We start from the raw sequence: 25,660 nt of genomic DNA, 5'->3' as shown, positions 1-25,660 counted from the left end.
AATGCTCCATTTCTTGAAATCTCTCTCGATGAAGAAACAAACTCATCTACATCTTGGGTGTACATTTTAGGTGAACTATTCCTATAATTCCGAAAATAGCCTAATTTCTTTACTTCCAGTCGTCATATCCCACCAAAAATAATAATCCATTATGCTTGGCTCATGTACAGATTCTTGGGAAGAATGACTTTCGTGCAAATTCATGAATTTTAACTGGACAGATATTGGTGAATATCACTACTGATCCAGAATCAGATGATTGGAAAAAGACATTTATATGTGAGGGAGGAAACTGTTCTGAGATCAGCAGAAAAAGCCAACAGATATTAAAACCAGTCTTTTGCTTAACAACAAATACCAAACATTTATGTTACTTTAGCATCTTTACTTCAATTAAAAATGAATTCATTAATAATTAAAAAAATGTCAAATATATTTAATAGGCTTTATAAAATAGCGTTGTAGTCGGTTGTGGTTCATAAAAATAGCTGTAATACTGCACCAAACCGTGTAATAATGTGTTGGGCCTGTAAGACCCTTTGAGAGGTTGTTTGATCATGTCCCGGATGAACTTTGCACTCTTGGATTTATTGTCTGATGTATGGGAAATGGATGACTCAATTTAGGTGTACTGAACAAAGTCAAAATGAACTAGTATATTGATTCTGGAGCAGAAATGAATCCTGGGATAGCGAATCCTTGAGGGCTGTATGAGGTCAACTCTACGTTGAGTGATGGATTGTGGGACCTGTAGTTCAGGTCGCTGGATTGTCGTTGACATTTTGGAGCACTTAAAAGCTTTTCTTCTGCGGAGCACTGAGTTTTCTCATTCCTCTTATCCTGCCGAGGAGCTCACGCACGAAGTCCTGGTGAAGAGAGAAAGGCGGAGAGAGAGTGAGGCAGATTGTATGTCTCTTCTGCTCATTCACTGTCTGTGTGAGTGTAAAGCCTGTGGCTGTAGGTCAGTAACAATGCTGTAAGGTCACTGATTTGCAGACTATGTGGGTGATTTTGACAGCGGCGAGCACACATACTCAAACAAGAGCACATGTTAGTGTTTAGATTAGAGAGGATTGTAAATGTCTGTGGCTGTGTGTTTGCTTTTCATTTAATTTAAGATAATGATGGATACACTAAGTGTGTTTGCATGTGTGCAATCAGATGTCTAAAGATGAAAATTAAACTTTATTCATTTATTTAAAAAAAGTAAAAAATATATATATATTTTTAAGGAAATGAATGTTTATTATTTTATAATTGTATTATTAATATTGTATTAAATTGATCAAAAGTGACAGTAAAGACATTTTTATTATATTTGTTCATATCATATAATTAAATACTGATACATTGTTTTCAACATTGATGATTAAAAAATGCAAGTCAGCAATTTTTACTGTATTTTTGATCAAATAAATACACCCTCAGAGAACATAAAAGGCTTCTCTCAAAAATTCTTACAGACCCCAAACTTTTGTACCTTAGTATTTATAACAAAATCAAATATTAGAAGAATTTTGTTAATGGTATAAATATGTATAAATATAATGGTATTAAATAAATATTATAAATGTAAAATTAAATTAAAAAGGAAATGAAAACAGAAGTACTTCCAAATTGTGAGCCACATACACTGCTTGCGAACAGCAACCACAATTCGACTAATTATATGTATTTATGTATATATTTGAATACAGATAGGCCTACATATGAAAATATAAGGCAGCGTAATGTGGCTATAAAGCTTTTGCTTTGTGAGTGCATTCATGATGTCTTAAAAATATTCCCTAAAATATTGTCTATTCACTAGGTTTTGGAACAGAGCTGTGTGTAAGTGGCCTTTATTTTACATTATGACTTACGTCAGTGGGCTTGTAGCAGTCTGCCAATGATTCCTGAGGGACAAAAACAGAGAGATATCAACCAGCTGAGACACACACCAACAACTTAAGAAGCTTATGCATTTACAGACTTAAAATATACTAATACATACACAGTGTGAATTCTCAGCTAAGAAATTGCAATTGCGCAGTCCTGGTTTTCATGCTTAATGTGTTTTTGCACTAAAGTGGCACTATAGTTTCTTTTAAATATCTTAACTAGATGCTATTAATCAGCCAGCTAGTTATAAAATTGCCGACTTCAATTAATTACTCAGCAAGATTCTCTTCATTCTAACTTAAACTATATTAAATACTTTAAGTCTTTAAAGAAATGATTCACCCAATGAAATTTTTCTGTAAATGTACTTGCCCTCAGGCCATCCCAGATGTAGACGACTTTGTTTCTTCATCAGAACAGATTTGGAGAAATGGAGCATTCCTTCAGTTGTTCACCAATGGATCCTCTGCAGTGAATGGGTGCCATCAGAATGAGAGTCCAAACAGCTGATAAAAACATCGCAATAATCCACAAGTAATCCACACCTCTCCAGTCCATCGTGTTTACTTCAAACCATTGGTTCTGGCTAAAATACAAGTCATCTATCCGTAATATTGCTTTTTCCAGTGAAAAAGTAATTTTATCTGAATCAGGCGAGAAATATGCGCAGATCAGGCACTGTTTATAAGTGAAAACAGAAATATTTCTAATCAAATATGACGGTGAATTTTGATGTCAGAGGAGAACAGGGGATGAACTTTTACACTGAGGGAAGTAGGGCTGCAACTAACGATTATTTTGATAATCGATTAATCTGTCGATTATTTTACGATTAATCGATTAATCGGTTTATGTACTTATATTTTAGTTTTTTCCATTTTTTCCCCAAGTAAATTATTAATAAATGGTCTTTATCATTCAGCATAGATTTAAGAGATTTTAACCATTTTGCACTGTCATATCCTCATCAAAAATATACCTGGAGTTGTTTTATTGTGTTAGTAATCCTTTGTCGAACTCTTCTGCAATCAGAACACTGACCCATACTCTAGCAAATTTCACAAGGAGATTTCAAATAACGTTTTCACCATGTCAGTCCTTAGACCTCCTAAAGTAGTTTAACATCCCGAACAAAGCTTATTAAGGAATCTTTCAGAACATATTTTCACGAAGAATAAGGATAAAACAGAATAAAATTGCAGTGCATTGTATTTTATTATTTACTGGGAAAAAGCTTTATAGCTTTTGCTGTGAAATTGTAAACAATCCTTCAAAAAAAGTGCCAATGGCATGAAACCTGAATGGAACTCACAATTTAAAGTAAAATCCATCAGAAGGTTGTCCAGAAAAAAAAATAGGACACACACAAAAAACCTGCTGTGTGAAAAAGAGCAGTGAATAATACTTAGGTAAATGTTTAAAGATATTTGAAATGCACTTTTTTTTCTCTCTCATTCAGTCATAATTAGGCTGCACGACTGAATTTTGAACTGGTAAACGACAAACTGATCACAGAACATGTTTGTAAAGCTTTAAATGTTAACTGTTAAAAAGCAATGTTATCAGCTTTTTTGACTAAACATTTGCAAACAACATTGTACTGGAGAATCTGCACAAATGAAAGTCTTAGGGGCCGTTCACAAATCGCGCCTAAAAACGCGTGGAAAACGCTAGGCGCACCGCTTTCTCCTTCTTTCCAAAGCGCTCGCGCAGAAGCGCCCCTGAGGCGTCTGCCTTTGCTAAGCAACCATGACGCGCTCTCTCCTTGAAGACGCGGAAATTTCAGCAAAGGATAAATGGATTTGCAGCTCAAAAAAATCGCTTGCAGTAGCTCTGCTACTAAATTTATTTCAAAATGGAAATCCATATACAACTATGATCAGCTGTTCCTTTCATCTTGACTGAGCTTTTAACGTTGTTACGGGAAAGGATGAAGCTGATTGGTTAGTTCTTGTCACATGACCCGCGGTGCGGTTGCTGCATTCTGAAAAGTTGAAATGTTTTTAACTCGATGCGGTGCTGGAAATAACGAACTTGAGCGCGCAAAAGACGCGATATGTGAACGTCCCCTTAAACAGTGCAGTAGTGCAGAGTTTACAGGTTACTCTTCTTTTTTAAAGGCTCAATGTAAAGTACTCCCACATCACGCTGAATGCTGCAGACATAGACATCATATGATGTCTATGGCTGCAGAGACGCTGTTCGGGAAGCACGTGACATAAAACAAGGCCAGCTATTGGCTATTCGCTACTTCTCCTTTTGTACTGGCTGAGTAAAACCTCCGGTGGCTCATTACTGCCACACTTTGGTCACCGCAGATTTGAAATATGCACGAAATGAGCCGCTTACGGCAAATAAAAGTTATTTAGCAACGAATCGATGACTAAATTAGTTGACAACTATTTTAATAATCGATTTTAATCGATTAAATCGATTCGTTGTTTCAGCTCTAGAGGGAAGTGTTATTATGGATTATAGACGTGTATTTTGGACAGAAGAAATGGTTTAACATTTGGACAGCTTAATGATGGATATGTTTAATTCACAAGAAGTTAACTGTTGGAGTGGAATGGTGTGGATTATTGTGGTGTTTTTATCAGCTGTTTGGACTCTCATTCTGACGGCACCCATTCACTGCAGAGGATTGGTGAGCAAATGATGTAATGCTACATTTCTCCAAATCTGTTCTGATGAAGAAACAAACTCATCTACTGAGTATGATGACATTTTTGTCAGCATATTTTCATTTTTGGGTGCTTTAATAAGAAAAGCATTCTCTTAAAAACACACGCTCACACAGGACTTTACCTGTAGTTTTATGGCTCTCTCGTCTTCACTGTTCACCTCCAGGAGATCATCAATGTCTATCTCCAGCTCTGGCATTTCCTCTTCCTGTAAAAGCAGAGAACAGGCAACATTAGTGGAAGTGAACACATCACACAGTGAGAAATCACAAAAGAGATTTCTTGTGTGCCTATTTTTATAATGAATTTTGCAGAAAAGAAAAAAAAAAGAAAAAAGAAACTTAAAAAGAAACCTCCAAGCAATTAATTTTCCCTCTGGGTCCTGTTCTTCATTAGAACACAAATTCTAGCAGATTGGATGGATGTGGTCTGGATAAAATCAGCAGCCAAGGATTTCTGAATTCTGTGTTCATCAGGGACATTTAGTGAAGTGACATTAGTGAAGTGACATTCAGCCAAGTATGGTGACCCATACTCAGAATTTGTGCTCTGCGTTTAACCCATCCAAAGTGCACACACACAGAGCAGTGAACACACACACACACTGTGAGCACACACCCGGAGCAGTGGGCAGCCATTTATGCTGCGGCGCCCGGGGAGCAGTTGGGGGTTCAATGCCTTGCTCAAGGGCACCTAAGTCGTGGTATTGAAGGTGGAGAGAGAACTGTACATGCACTCCCCCCACCCACAATTCCTGCCGGCCCGGGACTCGCACTCACAACCTTTCGATTGGGAGTCCGACTCTCTAACCATTAGGCCACGACTTCCCCTTTAGGAAGCAGTCTAGAGAACATCAGGAAACAGTATGAAGCATCCTTAACCAGAACACCAGAAGGTGCCAGCGTGATGACAGACAGAGCCACACAGATGAGATGAGCTCTATAAATACACTCGCCTCTTTAAAGGTGAGAGAAGGAAGGGAAGTATTTTCCATGTAGCAATCACTTTGGCTTGTTTAGTGAATGAGAGAGGTGGAATAATACACATAATCCATATACACAATCATTATGAAACAACATTTGTCATTTCTGTCTGTGTGTGTGCCAGGGACTGTGTGTGCTTCAGCAAATTCTGATCCAAGGACAAATCCAGGATCCACTGTTTTTTTAATTGTATTTATGTATTACATGTATTCACTGATTAAAAAAAAAAGTAAATATACATATACATTTTTAATCGCAAAAAGGATTACACCAATACATTATATACATATATATATATGTATGTATATACTTTTATTTGATTCTTTTTCACACTTAAAACAACAATGCAGTATTTTTGCATTCTTTATATTTCTAAATTTAATTACACACAAACAAACACTCATTTTTTTTCTTTCGTATTTATTAATTAATAATTAACATCTCTTTTTAAAATGTCATTGTTGATATTTTTTATAACATTTTCTCAAAGAGAGACTCAGCTCTAACTGTCCTAAAAGTGAACGGCATCCATCTAAACAACTGTGCAACCCATGACAGCTTTCATGGTCCACAGTTTACAGTTCGGCTTAAAAAAAAGCATCGAGATTTCTAGTTCTGCCCCCCAGATCTACCAGTTACAAATCTCTGTCTCAAGCTGTAATGATGTTGTGTTTACTAGCTACTAAAATAAGCATCAGGTTAATAAACACTGCTTCTTTTCAGAGAGAATACAGACAGAAGGAGAATGAAAGAAAAGGAGAGATTTAATAAGAAGCAGGTCAAAATGATTAGTGCTGGTCTGCAGAGTTAATAAGGATGAGTCTGGCTGTGTGTGTGGGTTAAGAAAGCGTGAGAAGAAAATTCACACTATGGTTCATACGGTGAGGGAAAACTGACAATGATGGATCTAGAACTGTTTTTATACCCTTAAAAGAGTGATTTCATCAAAAAAATGAGTAATTTTCAAGTTTGCCCTCATGCCTCAAAATTCTCTTCAACTTCTGCATAGACCACATTATCTGAGCTATGCGATCCAGACTAAGGTGGATATTGTGAATTCATGTAAATCTATTCAGAATGATTCTGACACACTTTTCCACTTAAGACAAACACAAATGGATACACATCAATGTATATTAACACTATAAATCTGCAAAAGGAGACACACTTACATATGCACTTTCAATGAAGACTGATAAATCAGACACCAGCATGGTTTCTTTAACCTTGTTAGAGCTGTTTGTTAAAATAATGATCCAATCAGACGCCTGCCTGCTGTCAGACTGGCTCATACTGTACATCATTTACACATTCATCATTAGAAGAAATTGACTTTTTGTCTGTGTGTTTTCTCTTTGAAAGAGAAAAAGTCAAAGAAGACAATACCAGCCACAAAGACTCAAGCAGATAAAGCTGAACCATCAGCAGATCAGTCAAGCCAACCGCCAAAACACGACCAATTAATCACAGACTGATCCGAAACCAGTCAAGATGAGCCGACACAGAGGCCATCATTTCATTAGCTATACATCAACACTGATGAACCAAGAAATCTGTAAGAAACCACACAGCAACATGCTAAAAAACATCCAGAATAGCAACACCTCTGCATTGCTGTATAGTTTTGCACAAGCACTACTAATATTTTCTTCCAAATTAATAGATTAATTAATAATATATCAAACACTGTATATATATATATATATATAGTGCCACCTGATTGTTTGTGAACCCCTTGCAGAATCTTTGAAAATGTGAGCAATTTTTACAAAATAAGAGAGATAATACAAAATGCATGTTTTTTTTTTTATCGAGTACTGTCCTGAATAAGATATTTTACATAAAAGATTTTTATATTTAGTCCACAAGACAAAAAGTTCTTGGTTCTTAATACTGTGTGCTGTTACCTGGATGATCCACAACTGTCTTTCTGTTTTGTGATGGTGGTTCATGAGTCCCTTGTTTGTTCTGAACTGAGCACTGTTCTTCAGAAAAATCCTCCAGCTCCTGCAGATTTTTTAGTTTTCCAGAATCTTTTGCATATTTGAACCCTGTCCAGCAGTGACTATGATTTTGAGATCCGTCTTTTCACACTGAGGACAACTGAGGGACTCAAACACAACTATTACAAAAAGTTTCAAACATTCACTGATGCGCCAGAAGGAAACACGATGCATCAAGAGGATGAAGATGTCCAAATTGTTCTTATTTTGTAGAAATACAATTATTTTCCATTTAGTTCTGCCCTTCAAAAGCAACAGAAGATACTTGCATGTTTCCCTGAAAACAAATGTAGCCTGTGGGCTGGGTTAGGATTGGGATCCTTTAGTTCACTCTCTTTCCCTGACGCTTTACTTTCATGTTTAATTACAACACTAATTTGGGGGTGGAGTAGGTATTTAGTAAACCACTTAATGTGATTGAAGCCGGCTTATATATAGACACCTGGGGTCCTTAGACTGGAACCGTGTCAATTTACTGCTGGTTCTGGTGTGGTGAACCAGTGATTCAAGGGCTGTGTTTGAGTGTTCAGTGAGCGGATGAGCCGACGCTGACTGAGCTGCGGTGCAACATTGTTTCCCTGTGAGACCGTGAATGGGCGAGCGAATTATGGCAAAGTAATGCCAAACGACTTCCGTGGTTAACAAGTGTCGACTGGATACCATGATTACAGTGGGATGTTTACATCCAATTTAGTGCTTTCTATTTCACTGTTAATGCTACGACAGGTATGTTTAATTTCCCTTCGTTGTTTTAACATATATGTATATAGGAGGGTATTTGTTTTATATGCTTGGTATATGAAGACAGTTCAATGCAATATTGACCACCTTTGTTTGAGGCTATTTTATAATGTAATGTGTGAAGATTACATCTAAAACGTGAGTTGTAATGAATGTGAATCATGATCAAACAAATCTTCTTAATGGTGTGGTTGTGCTTACAGACCTGTACAGCTACACCTGAGTTGCTGGCTGCTGTTCTCCATATTGTGTGATTTGATTGTGTGGTGCTGCTTATAGTATATATTATTCTATTTTCATTTTATTTTGCTGTTGTTTGTTTTTTTTTCCTCTAGCCTTTTGGCGATATGTTATTGTGAGTGTATGAATTGTATGTCACAGGCTAGAGTGGTTTTATTTACTTTCTTTTTTTTTTTTCATTTGTATTTCATTTATTCCCAATTCTTTTGTTGTTTGTTTGTTTGTTTGTTTGTTTGTTTTTTTTATTATTATTATTTTTTTTTTGTAAACGGCCTCTGTGTGGGTGGAGCCAGGGTAGTGCAAGAGACTTCACTGTAAAGTGGGTTTTTGTTCTTCTTTTCTTTCTTTTTTTTTTTTTTTTTCTTCTTCTTAAGACATTTGCAGTGCTGTGTAGTGTGAACCTTAATGTCTCTTAACCATACTTATTAGGCTGTGAGTTTGCGGTGTGTAGACGTTGAGCTCTAGTGTGTACTACTTATAAGGCTCTGTGCCTCTGTCCACTGGTGGTAGTGAGAACTTGGCCTTCTCTTAGTGCTTTCTCAAACCGCTCTACTGGCTCCCATGCTGATGATTTGTTGACTTCTAGTTATATTTATTTTGTTTGACTTATTGATTTTTGTTTACATTTTAGGCCAACCAACACCTTCAACTATTTATTAATAAAGATTGTATTTTTATACTTTTCTATGAACCTGTGTTTGTACCTTTTATTGGGGCAGAGTTCTCCTTGCTCTGACACTAGATACCAGCTAAAACTCAAGGGGTGGCGTAGTCAGTTGTAGAATTAGGGGGCGCCACATCTTGGCGTAGTCTGCAGGATTATTTTTTTTGAAGTGTTGTTGGTGGGTTGGCCATACTGAGCAGCACCGTGTGAGAGTGTGTGCGTATGTGTGGAGAACAGCAGCTGGCAGCATGATGACTCGGACAACACCGGTGGAGGATTGGATGTGCAGCTGCAGCAATTGCGAGAGCGCATAGCCCAGCTCCAAGCTGAAAATGAGAGACTGTCAGGTGCACAAGGAAGCGACGCTGGCGTGTGTGGTTCCCTGCCAGTACGAAGAGAGCAGGCCGTATATCTGCCCAGAGAGAGACGGTGCTCTAAATTCTCCGGCTCTGTAACAGCTGGGTCACTTTCTGTTGAAGAGTGGAGTGAAGAAGCACAGAGTTGCATTAGGTCGAGGTACATGTCTGATTTAGAAAAAGCAATGTTTTTGTATGACCATTTAGAGGGCGAAGCCCGAAGTGAGATTAAATACCGACCTGTAGCTGTAAGGGAAAACCCTACAGAAATAATTTGTGTTAAAAGAGGTATATGGATGTTCTAAGTCATATGTATATTGGCAGCAGTGTTTCTTTGATAGAAAACAACGAGAAAATGAGTCATTATTTGAGTTTTCCCATGCATTAATGGAGCTTATGGAAAAGGTGAAACAATCCAAGGGGGATTCAATTACTAATCCGGACATAGTGTTAAGGGATCAATTTTGTGAGAATGTGCGAGATCACATGCTGCGAAGGGAACTTAAAAGGCTGGTACGGGATAATGGGCATTTGTCTCTCTTGGATGTAAGACGGGAGGCCACTAGATGGGTAGAAGAGGGTCAGACAAGTCGTGACCGGATTCACCATGTACTGGGGCGTAGTAGTGAAACATATGTCTCAGTGTGACTCCACTGTTGCTCAACCCTCTGAAATGGCAGAGTTAAAGGAGATGGTTTTAAAGCAGCAAGCCCAACTAGATGTGCTGGTCCAACATTTGGGACAGTCTAATCTTGGCGTAGTCGGCAGGATTATTTTTTTTTAAAGTGTTGTTGGTGGGTTGGCCATACTGAGCAGCACCGTGTGAGAGTGTGTGCGTATGTGTGGAGAACAGCAGCTGGCAGCATGATGGACTCGGACAACGCCGGTGGAGGATTGGATGTGCAGCTGCAGCAATTGCGAGAGCGCGTAGCCCAGCTCCAAGCTGAAAATGAGAGACTGTCAGGTGCACAAGGAAGCGACGCTGGCGTCTGTTCCCATTTGGGACAGTCTACTGGTAAACCTTACGCCCCTCAGTTAAATAGGGAAGGCCGTTTTAAACGTGCTCCTAATGGTCAGCCTATCTGTATAAGATGTGATCGACCTGGACATATAGCCCGGTATTGTCAATCTGCCCCTAGCAACAGTAGACCTATCTCTCACACGTTATCGGATTCCATCAGTCAGCCAGCGCCCCTTGCAAGTAGTTCTAATAGCCAGCTGGGAAACTAGAACCCCCCAGTGTGCAGAGCCGCACACTGGGAGGGGAGGTTTCTGGCTCTGTATGTCCTTCCGTTCTTGGACAGTTAGTGGGGAAATGCCCTGTGTTGAGTGTGGTAATGGGAGGTGTGGCAGTTCCTTGTTTAATTGACACCGGATCAATGGTTACAACTGTAACTGAGAATTTTTTTAGTAAGCATTTTAGCAATTTACAGAGGAAAGATTGCAAGTGGTTAGGCCTTAAGGCAGCTAATGGGCTAGACATACCTTACACTGGTTATATTGAGTTGGATGTGGCCGTTTTAGGACAGTGTATTCCGGGAAGGGGGATATTGATTGTCAGGGATCCACCAAATGGGGCCCTCCAAGATCGCAAGGTAGCTACCCCGGGCATATTGGGTATGAACGTACTTTCAGAGTGTTATAGAGTTCTCTTTGAGCAGCATGGTTCACAGCTCTTCCACTCCCCTCCAGTTAAGTCGGCGGCCCTAGCAGCTCTACGGGCCCTGCGACATTGTGAGATGGTCCAGACCCTCTTCAACGCCCCCAAGCCATTTAAGGTTAAAGTCCAGGGGAAGTCCCCGGTCCGCATTGGAGCCGGTGCCTTGACTATGGTTCCAGTTACATGCCCTCAGCTGGAGACCGTTGAGTTCCTGCTCGAGCCGCTAGGTCTTGAAGATGGACAACTGCCTGAAGGTCTTCTGGTGTCTCCTACCCTGGTCTCTGCCAAAAAAGGCCTGTTGTATGCCCCTGTAGTCAATGTTGGGTGTACGGAAGTGTGGCTTTCTCCCCGTCGTGTCGTTGGGACTGTGCAAGCAGTAGTGGCGACCTCAGTTGGAAACAAATCTGTTGCCATTGAGCCCTCATGGGAAGAGTGTTGTGCTTATGTCTCTACTCAGGAGGCAGTCACTTGTTCAAGTGTCTTTGAATCTGTTCTCCCTGACCTTGAGGGGCTGACTCCACAAGAGGTTGTCCAAGACCCTCTTTGCCCGGTATGAAAGTATTTTCTCCAAGGGTGATGGAGATTTGGGATGTACCTCCCTGATTGCTCATGAGATTCCGTTGGTTAACGATGCTCCAGTCCGTCAGCCCTACCGATGAATTCCGCCCTCTCAGTATGAAACCGTGAAGGCACACATCCAACAACTTTTAGAGAGCCAAGTTATAAGAGAAAGCAGCAGCCCATACTAATCTCCCATCGTCTTGGTAACAAAGAAAGATGGGAGCCTTCGCCTTTGTGTGGATTACCGGCAGTTGAACTCCAAGACCCGTCGTGACGCCTACCCTCTTCCCCGGATAGAAGAGTCCTTAGATGCCCTGTCTGGGGCAAGGTGGTTTTCCACCCTTGATCTCGCAAGTGGGTATAACCAAGTCCCAGTGGCAGATAAAGATAAGTCGAAGACTGCCTTTTGCACCCCGTTTGGCCTCTTTGAGTTCAATAGGATGCCATTCGGGCTCTGCAATGCTACAGGCACCTTCCAGCGCCTTATGGAGCGCATGTTTGGAGATTGCTGTCATAAATCAGTTCTCCTGTACCTTGATGATGTGATTGTATTCTCCACTACGGTGGAACAACATCTTGAGCGACTAGGAGAAGTGTTTGCTCGGCTTCAAAATCAGAACCTGAAAGTCAAGTTGTCTAAGTGTCGATTCTTCCAGCATCAAGTGAGCTAGTTGGGGCATGTGGTCTCTGCTGAGGGGGTGGCTACTGACCCTGCAAAGATCGAGGTGGTAAGGGAGTGGTGGCGTCCAGGCCACCTGGCTGAATTGAGATCTTTTCTTGGCTTTGCAAGCTATTATCGGCGGTTTGTGGAAGGCTTCTCCAAGCTTTCAACCCCATTGCACCATCTTGTCGGGAGGCTCAGCGGACCACGGCGGAAGGGGAAGACTCCTCCAGTTCCTTTAACAACAGCATGGGATGATGGTTGTGAAAATGCTTTTCAGTCTTTGAAGGAGAGACTTACCTCTGCCCCAGTCTTGGCCTATGCTGACTTTAGAAAGCCCTTCATTGTGGAAGTAGATGCCAGCCATGGGGGTTTGGGGGCGGTTCTCTCTCAAGAGTATGTTGGGAAGGTTCGCCCGATCGCCTTTTCTAGTTGAGGGTTGAAACCCAACGAGAGAAATATGGAGAATTATAGCTCCATGAAGCTTGAACTTCTCTCACTGAAATGGGCAGTGACAGAAAAGTATAGAGAATACCTGCTGGGGAATCATTTTACCATTCTGACAGATAATAATCCTCTGAGCCATCTGCAGACAGCTAAGCTGGGGGCACCTGAACAGCGGTGGGCCGCCCAACTTGCATCTTTTAACTTCACTATCAAATACCGCCCAGGGAAGAACAACCAAAATGCTGATGCATTATCCCGGCAATACCTGGACCGTTTTGCTGTTGGGACAGACGTCCCCTTACTGGGAGCCCTGGCTGGGATGGGCCAGCCACCTGCCGTCGAGGGTCACTGTGGAGAAGTGGTGGCGCTGCCTGGCCGTACGCCTCAGGACCTAAGCCTGCTGCAAGAGGCTGATCCAGTCATCGGGCCGGTACGTAAATGCCATCAAGTAGGGCGACATCCAAGAGCGGAGGAGCGGGAGTTGCTGTCTCGCTCCAGCAGGGCACTGCTGCGTCAATGGAACCGCCTAGTTGAGAAGGAAGGGGTATTGTACCGCCTCATTCATTCCCCAGGTGGAGGCCCGGAGACACTCCAGCTGCTGCTCCCCCAGTGCTTGCAGGAAGAAGTCCTCCGTAGTGTCCATGATAATCAGGGGCACCAGGGCACCGAGAGGACCCTCCAGCTTCTACGGAGCCGGTGCTTTTGGCCGAATATGACCAGGGATGCTGAAAGGTGGTGCCAACGATGTCAAAGGTGTGTACTGGGGAAGGCTGTCCAGCCCAAGGTTCGTGCCTACTGGGGCACACTGCAGGCTACCCATCCAAATGAGATCTTGGCTATCGACTTCACAGTTTTGGAACCTGCAAGTGATGGTCGGGAGAATGTTTTGATCTTGACCGATATCTTTACGAAGTACTCTCAAGCCTTTCCCACCAAGGACCAAAGGGCCTCCACTGTGGCCAACGTGCTGGTCCAGCAGTGGTTCCATCGTTTTGGTCCCCCTGCCCATATCCATTCTGACCAGGGGCGGAACTTTGAAAGCATGCTGATTCAACAACTTTGTCAGATGTATGGCATCCAGAAGAGTAGAACCACCCCTTACCACCTCCAAGGCAATGGACAGTGTGAAAGATTTAACCGTACTTTGCACGACCTGTTGCGCACCCTGCCCTCAGCCGATAAACGACACTGGCCCCGCCATTTGCCGCAGCTGACCTTTTCCTACAATACGACACCCCACCAGACTACCGGGCATACCCCATATTATCTCATGTTTGGTAACCACCCGAGATTACCCGTGGATTTCTTGCTTGGGACTGGAGCAGTAGTGCAGGACGCTGGCAACCTGGAGGATTGGATCCAGAAACATCAACAGAGTATGCGGATGACCCAGGAGCATGTCCGGCAGAGATCAGATGAGTTGATACATCGACGAAACCAGAGCCACAATGACAAGGTGAATGACCCTGGACTTGAAGAGGGGAGGCTGGTGTACTTGCGTAATCATGTGCCTGGACGGAACAAGATCCAAGACCATTGGAACTCTGCTGTGTTTCGGGTACTACGGAGTCCCTCTGGGACTGGAACGGTATACACTGTGGCCCCTAGAGATGGATAAGGACCAGTCCGGCAGGTGCACCGGTCCGAGTTGAGGGCTGTTCCGGAGGAGTTACCGTCCATGGCAGAGGCGGCCACTCCTTCCATGAGACGGGCTGACTTGTCTGCCAACTCCACGATCAGGGAAGAGGAAGGGCAGGAAGATGTGGTCATTTTTCATCCTGAGGAGATCCAGTAGGCCCTAGATTCACCCAGTTCCCTCGCTCCTGCTGAAGTGGAGGCTATACCTGAAGACGTAACCATGACTCTGCGACGCTCCGTTAGATCTACAGCAGGCCAGCATCCTAACCCCTACCGGCTCCCTCGAGCCGTTTCCGCCGGGAATGAGGAGGGGATACTTCCAAGGGGTGATGACCAGAGTATTGGAGTGTGAATTGCCATCGTCGGGCCGCCGATTCACTTGGAGGGGGTGGAATGTAGCCTGTGGGCTGGGTTAGGATTGGGATCCTTTAGTTCACTCTCTTTCCCTGACGCTTTACTTTCATGTTTAATTACAACACTAATTTGGGGGTGGAGTAGGTATTTAGTAAACCACTTAATGTGATTGAAGCCGGCTTATATATAGACACCTGGGGTCCTTAGACTGGAACCGTGTCAATTTACTGCTGGTTCTGGTGTGGTGAACCAGTGATTCAAGGGCTGTGTTTGAGTGTTCAGTGAGCGGATGAGCCGACGCTGACTGAGCTGCGGTGCAACATTGTTTCCCTGTGAGACCGTGAATGGGCGAGCGAACTATGGCAAAGTAATGCCAAACGACTTCCGTGGTTAACAAGTGTCGACTGGATACCATGATTACAGTGGGATGTTTACATCCAATTTAGTGCTTTCTATTTCACTGTTAATGCTACGACAGGTATGTTTAATTTCCCTTCGTTGTTTTAACATATATGTATATAGGAGGGTATTTGTTTTATATGCTTGGTATATGAAGACCGTTCAATGCAATATTGACCACCTTTGTTTGAGGCTATTTTATAATGTAATGTGTGAAGATTACATCTAAAACGTGAGTTGTAATGAATGTGAATCATGATCAAACAAATCTTCTTAATGGTGTGGTTGTGCTTACAGACCTGTACAGCTACACCTGAGTTGCTGGCTGCTGTTCTCCATATTGTGTGGTGCTGCTTATAGTATATATTATTCTATTTTCATTTCTTTTGCTGTTGTTTGTTTTTTTTTTCCTCTAGCCTTTTGGCGATATGTTATTGTGAGTGTATGAATTGTATGTCACAGGCTAGAGTGGTTTTATTTACTTTCTTTTTTTTTTTCATTTGTATTTCATTTATTCCCAATTCTTTTGTTGTTTGTTTGGTTTTTTTTTTTTTTTTTTTTTTTGTAAACGGCCTCTGTGTGGGTGGAGCCAGGGTAGTGCAAGAGACTTCACTGTAAAGTGGGTTTTTGTTCTTTTCTTTTTTTTTTTTTTTTTTCTTCTTCTTAAGACATTTGCAGTGCTGTGTAGTGTGAACCTTAATGTCTCTTAACCATACTTATTAGGCTGTGAGTTTGCGGTGTGTAGACGTTGAGCTCTAGTGTGTACTACTTATAAGGCTCTGTGCCTCTGTCCACTGGTGGTAGTGAGAACTTGGCCTTCTCTTAGTGCTTTCTCAAACCGCTCTACTGGCTCCCATGCTGATGATTTGTTGACTTCTAGTTATATTTATTTTGTTTGACTTATTGATTTTTGTTTACATTTTTAGGCCAACCAACACCTTCAACTATTTATTAATAAAGATTGTATTTTTATACTTTTCTATGAACCTGTGTTTGTACCTTTTTATTGGGGCAGAGTTCTCCTTGCTCTGACACTAGATACCAGCTAAAACTCAAGGGGTGGCGTAGTCAGTTGTAGAATTAGGGGGCGCCACACAAATGAAGTACAATTTACCTTGATCTTCAAATTCAAAAGTCATTCTCATAATTGCTTCATTTGAGCAATCATTAATGCCCACTATAGCATCATGAATAATTTTTATCAATTTTATCAAATCATTTTATGATCCCGCTGCTTGCATATAAAGTCTTGTCTGTTGTGAAAGAAAAGCCCTGCAGGTGTATTGTGGGTAGTGAATGCATGTGCTGTCAGGCCAGAGAGTTGAATGATGTCTTCCAGTCTGCAGAAGCAGCACAGACACCCTCACGTGACCTGTCAGTGTGTTGAGCCTCATCGCGCAGTCGACTGGTGTCTCATCTGCAAACACAGAGCAGAGGATCTCTCTCTCTCTCTCTCTCTCTCTCTCTCTCTCTCTCTCTCTCTCTCTCTCTCTCTCTCTCTCTCTCTCTCTCTCTCTCTCTCTCTCTCTCTCTCTCTCTCTCTCTCTCTCTCTCTCTCTCTCTCTCTCTCTCTCTCTCTCTCTCTCTCTCTCTCTCTCTCTCTCTCTCTCTCTCTCTCTCTCTCTCTCTCTCTCTCTCTCTCTCTCTCTCTCTCTCTCTCTCTCTCTCTCTCTCTCTCAGCAGACAGGTCAGATCACTGAGGATTTGTATCAGAATATCAAACATGCACTGGTGTGAAGAAAGGTCTTGCAAAGAGTTCAAAATATACACAGAAATGCCAACAGCTATGAGAGTTCACACACATAACACGATTTGAATACCAACATAAACAAACAGACTGTATTGTACCGTGAACATACTGTATGTGCTCATGAAATACTATGCACATGCATATCCTCCGTGTCACGGACGATTTATGATCAGGGTCATTTTGTCGGCAGGATCAAAATGATACATTTGGTCTCTACAAGTCAGGGGTTACATCATCTACTTTTAAAAATCAGCCATAAAATTTTAAAATGCATGTTTATTGACTGCAAATCTGAATATTTAGGATTAGTGTTTAGTACAGCAGTGTTACTGAATTCGCTTTCACATCCTATCACAGCACTTTTCATCCATGATCACACAGAGAGAATCAGCACGCTTGGAAACTGCTGCACGCTGCTCAAAATAGACAGAATCCTCACCAGAAGACAGCAGCAGTTTGTGACCGTCATTGGTTCGAGGACTCCATCATTAGCTCGCACGTGACCACCTCATATGCACGTTCAATAAACTAATGAACTCCAGATGGACTTGTTTTACTAAGACAGGGGACATCAAAGCTCTGGCACACAAATACATGCAAATCGCAACATGAAGCAGCCTAGATTTGTTCTTGTAAGCACACAAGGCTGCTGGAAATGAGAAAATGGACACACACACACACACCTTTATTGTTTCTCAGAGGATTGTTAGTGTGGGCATGAGATGACATGCTGTTTTACTCGAGGCAGAAATTGATTCAATTCCCAGTCCAATATCTCTTTATCTTTTATGCCCTAAATTGCCAGTTTTTGTTTGTTTTATCATGCGCTAAAAATATTCTATTCTAATTCCATTCAATTCGTCCATCCTCTGCCTTTCCATTACTTCCCTCTCATCTTCTGCTCTAATTCTTTTCCCCAATCCTCTTCTCCAAGAAGCCATGGAAAATGACCTCTGAATATCCTGATAACGTTACACCATTTTTTTCTCGCTTTCGCTCTGTTGGATACACTTCCTCAATATAAGAATCAAATCCACGTTGTGCTGACACACATTCTGATCGAGTGATGTCAAAGCTTAGCTCTGTGACGTCACAGTCAAAACAAAAGATGTTATAAAGCGAGCTGGTTTAAGCCCATCACAGGCTGAAATGATTGGCCAATGAATGCAATTGTAAGCACTGTAAATACTTGTACTCAAGGGGGCGTTAGAGCAACCTTCAATTGGTTCCACAATTAAACCAAATTTTATTATTCAGATTTTTATTCTTATATTTTCCGTTTTCATTTTAATGTTAGTTAAGGTTTTAGTCAATTTGTTGTGGATCATTTTTATGATTGGTTTTCTTGTTCTTTGAACATCAAAAGAGTTTAATATATATTTTGAAATGGTTTTCATTTTTATATTTTCTGATTTCATTTTTAAGTTTTAGTACTTTTGTGTGTTCTTATCACTTTTATTGGTATTTGCTTTTTAAGTGTCAATATTATTAAATGTTTATATTAATAACTTAATTAAACAATACAATGTCATGGGTTCTAAATTGTAAAAAATAATAATATAATCTTTCCATTATTGTGTAATTTTAATTTACAGTATTTAAAGTTAAATTTTTATTAAAAGTATTATAATACTGAGTCATAAAATCCAAATTTAATATAGAATTAAATTGCATAGAATATAATTATTAAGAATTGAAGTCAGAGTTGAAATAATAAGTACTCTTTTTTATTTTACTTGAAATAAGCATTTAATGAAATAAATTAAACTTCTCATCTGTAAGTCGCTTTGGATAAAAGCGTCTGCTAAATGAATAAATGTAAATGTAAATGTAAACTTATTCTATTTTAGCTTGTTGCAAAGGCAACTTGTTTTTGCTCAGTTTAACTCGAAGTACTAAAACTAAATCAGCTAAGCTCACCTAAAATCAAACTGACATTTGGGAATGCAACAGTGCAACCAAGCCTGCATTTCTAGAAGCATCCGCCCAGCTTTTGGAAAGCATATGCATTCATGTACTAGAGATTAAGTTTCGGGCCTAGGGGTTTAGTTAGAAATAGTTCAGTTCTATCAAACCTTCACTGTCAGCAAGTAATCCCATGCTGACCTACTCTTCTTTAAGAAAATCTGCCTACGGTGTCAACACCTTACACTAACCCTACAGCTGTTAGTGAACTGCACGCAAATCTCATCATCAACTGTCTGTTTACATGCTAACCTGTTAATATCAACAGTTTTGATCATTTTTGCTCAGCCAATGAAAATAAATGCTAATGAGACATGCAAAATTTAATCTATGGATGCTTCAACTGTTTATTTAACTGTGATAATAATGAATGCTTCCTGAGCAGCAAATCAGCATATTAAAATGATTTCTGAAGCATCATGTGACACTGAAGGCTGGAGCAATGATGCTGAAAATTCAGCTTTGCATCACAGGGAATTTTTAAAAAAAAAGATATTACAAAAACCTGTTTTTTTTATTGTAATAATATTTCACAATACTGTTTTTACCCTTACTTGTTCAAATGAATGCAGCCTTGGTAAGAATAAGAGACTTATTTGAAAAACATATAAAAAGCAGCCATATTCCTATTCAGAATCCTGTTGTTTACATAAAGTCTCTTGCCTTTAACTGTAACCTGTTTTAATGGGCGCCCATGCAGACATTGAGCTGAGAACGGTTATTGACTATGTGTAACTTAACCTCACAATCACTACCCTAAACGTCCTGTTCTCAGACTTAATGCATTTTAAGAAATAACACATATTCTAAATAGAGATGTTCCGATACCCTTTTTCTCTTCCCGATACCGATTCCGATACCTGGGCTCAGGGTATCGGCCGATACCGAGTACTGATCCGATACCTGGGTGTGTATCTGTATATACAGCTGTATATACTACTAGCCCTGTGTAAATTTCTAGAATTATTTTATGGTGTGCTCCAGACTTATCCCTTGATAAAACATGAACAAATACATGGTTAACTACTGTATTTATTACAGTATTTTTATTATCTGACATGAATTTGACAGTAATATTATTTAATTTCTTAAGCGAAAAAGAACTTCAAATGCAGCCAAAAATCTAACACTGCAAACTAAAAAAGGTATTTTAGTATTTTAGTTTTACAATATTAGTGTATAAAAAACTGCAACAAATAAGTCTAGGAATATAAAAAATTCTATATTAATCAGATAATCTCTTTACAACAAAACAAGTAAAAAAACAAGCAACCGTCTAGGCATAATTATTATTATTAATAGAGACGTATTATTACTACATAGAGACGTAGCTAAATCTACTGTAGGCTACAACAGTAGCTTAATATATTGTCAATTTACTCGCCATGAAGATCTTTGAGTGTCTGTGTTTATGATATGACAGTTTTTTCAAATGAAACGTTAAATTCTCATGAAGTGACGGTTTATGCGTTCATGTCCTCATATAGTGACACACGGCAGAGGCCACAAAACAGCGAGCTCCCGTGCATCTGCGCCCGTCTCCCAGAGATGTAGACTTTGCAGGAGTAATATTTAAATAGTATTTTGCAGTTTAATATTCACAGACACTAGTATATATATTCGGCTACAGTCTGGAGCCCTGCGCTTAGACTAACACGGAAGCGACTGAACGCAGCTGCGGGTAACGAATATACTCAAACTTACTACCGGTTCTACAGAGACGCTGGTATCATCACATTTTAAAATTTTCAGCACCGTCTTGGTAGTGAAGTGCCAGTACTTGTGGCATCCCTAGTCGCCGTTTTACTGTCTGGTTGGTCCAGTCTGAAATACTGCTAAACAGCGGACATACTGCTAACCACTGATCTGTAATATAGAAGCGGCTTCACTGTCTGTTGGCAGTTTAGAACGCGATGAGCGATCCAGTCATATATAGATCAGTGCTGCTAACGCGTTTTCATTTCTTCTTCGCTGCTCTAAACAGGGGTTGCTTGTGGCATTACAGCACATCGTCCTGTGTTTGCAATGCATTCTGAGCAGCGAAGAAGAACCGTGCAGCGGTTAGGCAAAGCTAGCGTTCATAACTAGGTCTTGAAAATGGTATCGGATCGGTATATGGGTTCATGTACTCGCCGATGCCGATGCCAGAATTTGTTGTGGTATCGGAGATATTTCCGATACTAGTATCGGAATCGGAACAACTCTAATTCTAAACCTAATAAATACAGAAATGTACCTGTTTATTTTAAATGAAAATTACTATGATAAGTATTTGCGATTGTTTTTGTATCTGACAGTATTCACCCATATTGAGAAAAACAAAATTTTTCTAACAAAATGGAAGTTAGACATACTAAAGAGGTTAATTATTTAATTTGAATTATTAAAATGAAATTACAATAATTTATAAAGAATATGCATATTATAAATCTATACTATTTTATTAAAGATAGATTCACAAAATGTAAATTATTATCAAATACAGTAAAAAGCACTTGCCTGTATACAAGGATTTGAGTACAAATAAAATGGAAATGAATGCAATTATATTATTCATCATATAATATAAATGTACTATTTAAAAATAATAATTATTTTTATTATTATTATTATTATTTGATTTAAAACAATCACAATTACCAAAATATTTTTAGGAATATTAATTTACATACAAAATACATATAAATAAAAAAATGTATCATAAACAACCTAAATTAAAAATAAATAAAATTATATTGATCAATAACTAGCTAAATTAAATCACAGAGCTCTTTTATGGATTTAGGTTCTAATAGGTTTGGATTCAGTCTTACACAGCCAAGGACTCTGGAATTTAAATATCAATTTCCTGATTTTTACTCAGACTTTGGAAACCTCAAAGAATCCTTTTGACCGGATCAATATTATTCTGCTTCACAAGTCAAACTAGCCATTTTTCTCTTTCTTGTCTCTCTGGGGCCAACAGAGCATCAGCAGAAAAAAAGCAAGCTGATGGAGAACAGAAACACTGAGAGATACAGATAAAGAAAGAACAAAAGAAACCAGCACACTGTACAGAGCAATAAGTCACCTCACAGTTCAGCAGAATGAAGTTTGTTCATCTTCAGATGAGGACTGATGCCAAAGGATGCCTATAGCTGTAGTGTCATATCGCAGCCAAATGTAGGTCACACAAAGACCACAATTTATCAGCCTAAACCCAAGGGAAAGGTGTAGCTTTGAGACCTTTAGAACCCCACATGAGCTGATTTATATACTACTGTATCACCATTACACCCTTGGTCAAGACACTGAACCGCAAGCTAATCCAAAAACACAGTGATAAATGAACTGCAAATAAAGCTGAAAAAATATAAAAATAAATCCTTTATTTTGCCTGGCTGATAAGTGGCATGTTTGGCAGATGTTATGAATCTATGTTTTTTTTTCTAAAAGATAGCATTCATAAAAAAAATAAAAATAAAAAAGCTCTGATTGTAAATTATTAAATAGAAAATATAGTAGGCTACTTGTATGCCTTGCATGAATGATAACTAAACTAATACAATTATATTATTCATTATATATTACAATATCAATTAATGCATTTATAATAATGATTGTCAATTACAGTATGAATTTGTTTTTACAACAAAATTATTTTTTTGTTTTAGAAATGATTTTATTTAACAAACATATCTCAAAATACAAATATTAAAACTATATTCACAATAAACAAAAAATACCAAATAATTAAATAAAAAAACGAATGATCAATAATGATCTAAATTGAAGTAGAGCTCTTTTATGGGTCCAGTCTTACCTCGCAGTCGTAAAGATCGCTCAGCTGTTCAATGATCCATTCCTCCAGTATGAGTCTCTTCCGCAGCTCTTTTCTGTCGTACTTCACCGTCACTTTGCCCTGCTTTTTCGGCACCGGGTCATCCCGCTGCATCAGTCCAGAACCGGCGCAGACCACGCCGGGCTGAAAGAACACCCTTCCCGCGGCCGGGGGCAGCTGTGCGGTCGTCTCGGCGCTGGCGGTGGACATTGCGGCACTGATGATGGCGGTGGTCTCTGAGGGGTGTATGCAGGGACACAGTCGTTTCTCACACCTGCTATTTAAAGCACATCGCGAGTATTTAAAGGACACCCGGCGCGTGGGAGGGGAATGTCAAGCCCGTTAACGCTGTGAGTGCCAGAACGCGCACAGTATTGGTGAAACGTGAAATCCCTCTGCGCTCATTGGACACAACAGAGATCCAGAATCATGGACCATTGTACAGTATTAGATTATCTATCTATCTATCTATCTATCTATCTATCTATCTATCTATCTATCTATCTATCTATCTATCTATCTATCTGTCTGTCTGTCTGTCTGTCTGTCTGTCTGTCTGTCTGTCTGTCTGTCTGTCTATCTGTCTATCTGTCTGTCTGTCTATCTGTCTATCTGTCTATCTGTCTGTCTGTCTGTCTGTCTGTCTGTCTGTCTGTCTGTGTGTCTAAACAACATACAGTAAAAATTACAATAAAATAGTATATTACAATTTTCAGTACACATAGTTACTGTTTTTTATTTACTGTATTTACTATCATTCTTTAAAATACATTTGATATTGATTTGACATTTTGCTTTATAATGATATAATTTTTTTTTATGGAGGCAAAAAAAAATTGTATAATATAATTATAATAATTGTATAATAAATGAAATTAAAAATAAATGAAAAGAAAATAGAATAGAATACAAAAAGATTAGAATTAGAATAGTGAGTGCAAGGTTAGATGGTCAAATAAAGATGGAAGAAATGGGTTTTAAGCCGATATATTTTATATATATTTTAGATAAATTAAATAATTAAAACTAAAAATCTAACTACCTTTCTAATCTTTTTGTATTCTATTTTCTTTTTATTTATATATATATGTATATTTTTATCTATACATATATATATATAGGCCTAAAAAACCCTCTAACAATAGGTTGCTCTATTCTTTTTCTATTCTTTCTGTTTTCTTTTTATTTATTATATTATTTAAAAGCCCTTGCTACATGTACTGTGTTTAAGCTAACTGAGACTTGTTATAGCACTTGTATATCATTGCTCTTTTGTTGTTTTTGATTGCTTCCACTGTCCTCATTTGTAAGTCTCTTTGGATAAAAACGTCTGCTAAATTACTAAAAGTAAATGTAACTATACTTCTATACAATACAGTCCAATACTATATGCAATACAAAATATAAGGCACAATACACAGAATACAGCAGCATAATCATATTATGCCCTAATGAGAGAAAACGTTGTCTGTGTTATGTGTATTATGTAGATGCATGAAATGTGCTTGTGTGTTAAAGGGGAGGTGAGGTCAGAGCTTCAGTGGGATAGAGGACAGTGAGGAGAGAAAGTGTTCAGGGCTTATGTAACGAAATGAAACTCCCACTAATGAGATGGCCCAGTCACAAAACACCTGTGCTGCTCCAAAGAGAACAAGAGAGACTGAGGGAGAGAGATTTGGTTCCTTCATGTTCTTGTTTATCTACTTTATGATGCTTCTTAATAACAATGTGGGATGCATGATGTATGTGAGCAGACAGAATGATGGATTGTTAGACAAAAAGCTTGGGGTGTGTGTTTGTGGATTAGAGGTTATCTGGGGATATTCAATATTAAACCATCCAATGCAAAAATACATGGCTTATTGCTCTGTTTTTGTACATTCTGTGTTAAGCTGAACCAAAACAATTCTCAGAAGTATTTTTTTTCTGATATTTTTTATCCATTTGTTTGTATGTAAAAGAGAGTGATGTCAAATGACGTCACTTCCAAAAATAACAGCTGGCTTAGTACACTTAGTACACACACACACACACACACACACACACACACACACACACACACACACACCACTTAATGGTGCATGGGGACAGTTTATATTCTTATTATAATTATATTATAAATGTGATACATACTCATATATATAATTTTCATGTTCAGATCATGAAGGTCCAAATGGTACAACACACACTTCATATTTAGTTTGAAGTTGTGGAAGTGTACTGTAAATTGCTGCCACCTTTTGGACATCTTGTAATATTACAAGGAAGACACATAAACACTACGCCATAAAAATAAATAAATAAATAAATAATGTAAAGGACAAAAACAGTGTGTAGACTACATAAAAGGTCAGCTTGAATAACATTAATATGCATTACCACTAGATGGCAACACAAAGACAAATTTGTCTTAATTAAAAAGAATAAATATATTATTAATTATTAAAGTATCTTATTAAACCATTTTAAATAACTGTTTAAAAATAAAAAAATTAAAATATAATAAATAGGCCTATAAATGATTGAGTGATTATAAAATATATTAGAAAACAGAAATAATAATACATGCATATTTTTAAAGATACAAATTATTTAAAAAATCTAAAGTTAAATTCAATTAACATTTTAAAATAAAATTAACGAGTTATATTTGATAACACACAGTGTTTTATAAACATGCAGTTGCAATTCAATAAAGACAGATATAAACTATTTAATAATTAAAACTAAAAATTTAATGAACAATAATTACTGAATTAGGACTTTATGAGCAAAGAGCTCTTGCAATCGGTCGAGTCTGTCTGTCTGTGTGTATCTGTGATTCTGCACCTGTCCGCTAGAGGCGCGTAACCG

General features: G+C 39.0%; 1 protein-coding gene across 1 annotated transcript; it reads right to left on the bottom strand.

The window, feature by feature from the left end:
• Positions 1-549: 549 nt before the first annotated feature.
• On the bottom strand, positions 550-23,109 carry LOC132129534 (protein phosphatase 1 regulatory subunit 14C-like). The gene is made up of 4 exons (XM_059541162.1): positions 22,790-23,109; positions 4,690-4,773; positions 1,863-1,895; positions 550-866 (listed from the first exon to the last, which is right to left on the bottom strand). The coding sequence occupies exons 1-4, from the start codon at positions 23,015-23,017 to the stop codon at positions 792-794; spliced, it is 420 nt and encodes a 139-aa protein (XP_059397145.1). The 5' UTR covers positions 23,018-23,109; the 3' UTR covers positions 550-791.
• Positions 23,110-25,660: the final 2,551 nt, after the last annotated feature.

Source organism: Carassius carassius, chromosome 46 (genome assembly GCF_963082965.1).
Source record: "Carassius carassius chromosome 46, fCarCar2.1, whole genome shotgun sequence".
NCBI classification, from domain to species: Eukaryota; Metazoa; Chordata; class Actinopteri; order Cypriniformes; family Cyprinidae; genus Carassius; species Carassius carassius.
This window is presented reverse-complemented; position numbering and strand designations above follow the sequence as displayed.

Bases quoted from the DNA above. Each gene is read 5' to 3' on its own strand.
- LOC132129534 (XM_059541162.1), bottom strand. From the start codon at position 23,017: ATGTCCACCGCCAGCGCCGAGACGACCGCACAGCTGCCCCCGGCCGCG. The intron at 4,774-22,789 runs GTAAGACTGGAC...CTGCTTTTACAG, and splicing joins GCGATCTTTACGACTGCGAG to GAAGAGGAAATGCCAGAGCT. The intron at 867-1,862 runs GTAAGTCATAAT...TCTCTTCACCAG, and splicing joins ACTGCTACAAGCCCACTGAC to GACTTCGTGCGTGAGCTCCT.